This window comes from Poecilia reticulata, unplaced genomic scaffold (genome assembly GCF_000633615.1).
Source record: "Poecilia reticulata strain Guanapo unplaced genomic scaffold, Guppy_female_1.0+MT scaffold_271, whole genome shotgun sequence".
Classification (NCBI taxonomy): Eukaryota; Metazoa; Chordata; class Actinopteri; order Cyprinodontiformes; family Poeciliidae; genus Poecilia; species Poecilia reticulata.
Genome location: NW_007615052.1, coordinates 49,428 through 54,163, shown reverse-complemented (window position 1 = coordinate 54,163; position 4,736 = coordinate 49,428). Strand labels below are relative to the sequence as shown.

At 38.2% G+C, this 4,736-nt stretch overlaps 1 protein-coding gene across 2 annotated transcripts in view; it reads left to right on the top strand.

Annotated features, from left to right (window-relative positions):
• Window positions 1-1,344, top strand: part of arl6ip1 (ARL6 interacting reticulophagy regulator 1) — an 8,378-nt gene extending 7,034 nt beyond the window's left edge. The window contains exons 6-7 of one of the 2 annotated variants that reach the window (XM_008402917.1): window positions 549-672; window positions 1,084-1,344. In XM_008402917.1, the coding sequence (XP_008401139.1) occupies window positions 549-667 (119 nt within the window). In that variant the 3' untranslated portion in view covers window positions 668-672; window positions 1,084-1,344. Of the gene's footprint in view, window positions 1-548 lie in introns of both variants that reach the window. The other variant, XM_008402916.1, reaches the window with a different exon arrangement.
• The last annotated feature ends 3,392 nt before the right edge of the window (window positions 1,345-4,736 follow it).

The window sequence follows — 4,736 nt, the reverse complement described above, 5'->3', positions numbered from 1 at the left end:
GCTAATGGAGCCACTGGCCCTAGAGGCTAATGGAGCCACTGGCCGTAGCGGCTAATGGAGCCACTGGCCCTAGAGGCTAATGGAGCCGCTGGCCCTAGCGGCTAATGGAGCCACTGGCCCTAGAGGCTAATGTGCGATGTCCTATCCAGTTCTATATGATCAATGATCTTATCCTTTATTACAGAAATCAAGGTTCAGATTGCATCAAAAATGATTTCAGAATTTAAGTATTTACCGTTTAAAAAATAAGAATAAAGGTTGAATCTGTTGTTTTAAGACAGAATATTCTGTCACTGAACAATGGCCACAAAATTTGCCACAAGAAAAGAAATCAACTTTACCATCTTATTTGATTGTACAGTTGAATAAAAGCAATGAATACTTTATTTAAAAAATACAGAATATAGAGAGTAATTAAAGAAACCAATAAAATGGATGTTTCTACATTTATTGTCAACTTTGGCAGGATCGGTCCTCCATACACCAGCTCCTGTTTATGGGGATGTAAATACTTAAGGAAATGTGTTGATGTTTTGTACTGTCTGCAGTGAGCTTTCTGCTGCTGCTGCCGGGTCTGAACCAGCATGGCGTCATCTCCAAGTACACCGCCATGGCCAAGAGGGAGATCAACAAGCTGCTCAAGCAAAAGGAGAAGAAGAACCAGTAGAGGAAGTGAGCAAAATGGAGAGAAGAAAGAGAAGAAAGTTTGTAGAAAAGAAAAAGCAAAAACCAGAAGTTTGTGTCTGAGCAAAAAGCACTTTGTTTCCACACATCGGATAAGTTTAATTTCTTCACACTTCCCACCGTGTGACATTCAACCGTCATCATCCTTCCACAGGCACCATGACGTTAATCACGTGTGAAAAATCCTTTTTTCATAGATCAGCTGTGCTTTGTTTTACAGTCAGCAATGCTTTAAGCCATTCCTTCAGATTAGACGGAGACTACTGAGCAGTTCACTCATTGCTGCATATTTTAACCTGTTTATTCACAGTAATTCTTTCAGGGGGGCTTATTTAGGGTAAAATAGCAGAATATGAACGTTTTTATGTTTGTGCTTTGTTGCTTTATATTTGAACACAGTGCTGAAAACTAACTGGATTTAAAGCTGAGCTAATCAGGAGAGGAGCTGCCTGGAGATGGAGGTTCTGCTGTATCTGCTGGATGAAAACGGATCTGATGCTTTTAAAACCACAGAGATGTGATGTTAAGGGGGTCTCTGTTGAAGACTGTCCTGTCTTGTTAGACATTTCTTTTCTTATTTATGTGTTTGATCTCTTTTCTGTTCTCATTTCATTGTCTTTGTGAGATCCCAGCAATCAATAAAGTTTGATTTTAAATGACTGGTGGCTTCTGAGGCTCATCCTAAAATGTTTGGAATGGTCGCTCAAAGCAGCAACGTCTGAGGAATCCTTTCATTTTTCCTTATCATGGTGAACTCATCCACTTGGCATTAATCAGAAAAGCAGCAATGGTGGTATCTGGAGGAGCTGCAGAGTTGACTACACTCAACATTTAATGCTAATTTTGCAACTTTTCTGCAAATCTAAAACTTTGTTCAAAGCTGTCAAAGTTCATGATTCTGTATAATTCTAGACCAGTCAGTCTGTTGAATCTTTTTCTGATTTCAGAAACTTTTCTTCTCCCGGCTCCTGTGCAGATTTCTACCACGTGTCTGACAGCAGGAGTCGTTTCCCTGCAGGGCTACTTTTAATTTCTTTACATTCTCAAAGTGAAGATCTGCAAAGCAAAACCTAAAGAGGCGTATCACTGCTGAACAAAGGTCATGGGGGGTGTACTTGGTTTTATGAATGTTTTTTAGTTTGGAGAAACTGCATGAAATATGAGTCTGCTTAAATATAATTAACATTTTTGCATAAAGTGCATGTGGTTACTTAGCAACAGAAAACAGGAAAAAAAAACATTTGCATATAAGATCTCAGTGAATCTACTGATCTGAAAGATTTCCATTTTGCTCCCGTGTTGAATGCAGGAGCAAAATGGAAATATGTGGGTAAAACAATATATTATGTTTAATGATGGTTATTATTCATATCATGTTTGCAATGGATAAAATATGAACCATGTAAACCTTTTATTTTTTCCTAATTCCTTCCCTCCTTGTTTCACCTTTCTTCTTTTACTCCCACCATCTTCCTTGTGTTCATCTTTGTCCTCTTTTTCATTGTGTGTTCGTACCATTTTCTACATTTTCTAGTCTTACCCACAGCCGTCCTTCCAGTTTCAGTTACAGAAAAGTTTTCCATTTTAAAGTGAACTCAAACCACTGGAAACTAGAAAAAGTAGGGAAAAGGAAATTGCATGAAGTCTGACGAAGGTCACATCTACAATTCAATGATGTTTACATGAGAAAAATACATTAGAATAAATTTGTTTAATTTTACGAAAAGCAACATTTAGAAAAAAGTAAAACCTGCTATTGTAGTTTGTATGTTTTGAAGAAAGTTCAGGCTCTCGGTTCCCAACATTTTTAAAAAGGAAAGGGCGCCCCATAGCACCGCCTGGTGGACAACCAGGGCTTCACATCGGAGTACGTTTCCAGCGTCCAGCCTTTTTAGAGCGAGTTTATAAATTTCAAGGTTGAAGTTTGTATTTTTCCTCTGTTCAGATGTGTTTCATCGTTTAAATACAATGTACAGTGGTGTAAAAAAGGCATTTCTTGTGTTTTGATCAGACTTAAATGTTTCTGATTATCAGACAATAATAACCTGATTAAACACCAAGTCAGATTTTATTTTTCAAGGAGATAAAAGGTATTCAAACCAACCTGACCCTACAGTATTTACCATCTAAAAAGAATAAGTGGCTTAGAAAAAAAAAAAAAGATAAAATAAGTTAATAAAATAAATATACAACATCCTAAATACTGTTCTCAAGTGATGAAAATAGAGTAGTTTAAGTATCTTTCATCACCAACATCAGCTTCAACTGTTTCAGTTATGCTTACCACAGATTTCCTTTCTGGTTCAATACTGATCCAATACCAATACTTTGTGCAAAAGCACCCATTGTGTCTGGTAAAGCTAAAGAAATGAGCTATAATTCAAAAATGGACTTCATAAAGAGCACAAGTGTGTCAACACTTGTATTAATTTTAAAGAACGTTGAGGAAGCAACCTTAGCCTGCCTATGTTAACATCAGCAGACTGTTACACAAAATATGTTAAATGGTGTTGCAAACTAAATAGAAAAAGAAAATTAGTAAAGCAATAAACCAACTGAAATAAATAATTGTTTAATTAATAACTACTGTAAAATGAAAACTGACTACACAGGCTTTACACATCCACCAGGCGGAAGAAAAAGTAGCTCCCATCAACCCGGTCTCATTTAGGCAAGATCTCCAATTTAGTCACTTTCTGCCTAAATTATTAGTCAAAAAGACGCTTTATCTCGAAAGACAGCAGTATTGAAAGTATGGATAGTTGGATTTGAGAATAAATTTGAAACCATATCGACGGTATTGATATTTCAGTATCAGTCCGCACATCACAAGGTTAAACCGTTAGCTGAATACCAACGTCTGCGTTTCAGCGTCTCAAACTCTCGACAACGAAAGTAAGAGGTAAAAGTATAAACTTGTGTTTTTTTAGCTTTCCATTTAAAGTTTCTGAATTAAGTTATTTGAAGAATTTAAACGTGAATACTTAATTATTTTAAATGAAACGCTAATAAATAGGTAACGTTAGCCGACCAAAGATGGCGGCGGTCCCATTTCAGAAACTAGGAACATACAAACGCAAGTCAAGCGTTTGTATGTTCACCTTTTGTTGTAAAAATACATTTGCAGTTAATTATAGTAAAATAGATTTTCGGACACCATTAAATTGAACTGTTAATGACTCTTTTTCAACTAGGGTTGCCACCTTTCAGAAATCTAAATAAGGGACGCCCGACTCCTGGGGTGGGATGTCCGCAGCAGTGATAGATATTTTTTTGTCCTTAAAAAGCGATCCATAAAGCAACCGTTCATACATAGAGGTCGGTTAGAGCAGTGGTCCCCAACCTCCGGTCCGTGGACCAATTGGTACCGGGCCGCGCAAGAAATAGTGAAATATTTCCGTTTTATGTATTATTTGAGTCTGGAGGATATTTTATTTTGAAAATCCTTTAACTGGATTCTCTCGGTTACTTGTGCGCCAACACTGAGGCCACAAGCAGCAAAATGAGTAAGAAACAGATCAGATGTCTGGAAAGTTTCTTTGCAAAGGGGAAAAGGCCCAGAGAAGAGACAGGAGAATGGATTTATCCCGGACCGGTAGGTGAGTCCCACATTACAAGCCGCTCTGCGTAACATGTGGCGACCGGCTGCTAATGAGGCGATGAAGCTTCAAGCTGCTTCGCCACGTAGAGACCAAGCAGGCTGTGGATATAAGCAATACTTCAGGTGTTATTGTCTCTCATCACTCCCAGATGGGACCGTCTCGTTGCAGAGAAACAAGTTCAGGGCTCCCGTTAGTCAGTATCGTGAGTTAAAGTTTTCACGAAAGTAAAATGTTCGTTTTTGTTGCGCATCTGTTTCTTATTTTGAAGAGATATGTAAACGTTACCATAGCGACCAGAGTCAGAGAGGGTTTAGGCTGTGGTCGAGAGGAGAGGAGTAGAGCTTGAGTCTTAAGTCTGGTTTAGACACAGAAAGATTTAAGAATGTCGGCCGATTCTCCAAACCTCTGTGACCACAGAGCTGATAAAAGTCCAACAGGTTCGATCGGTTC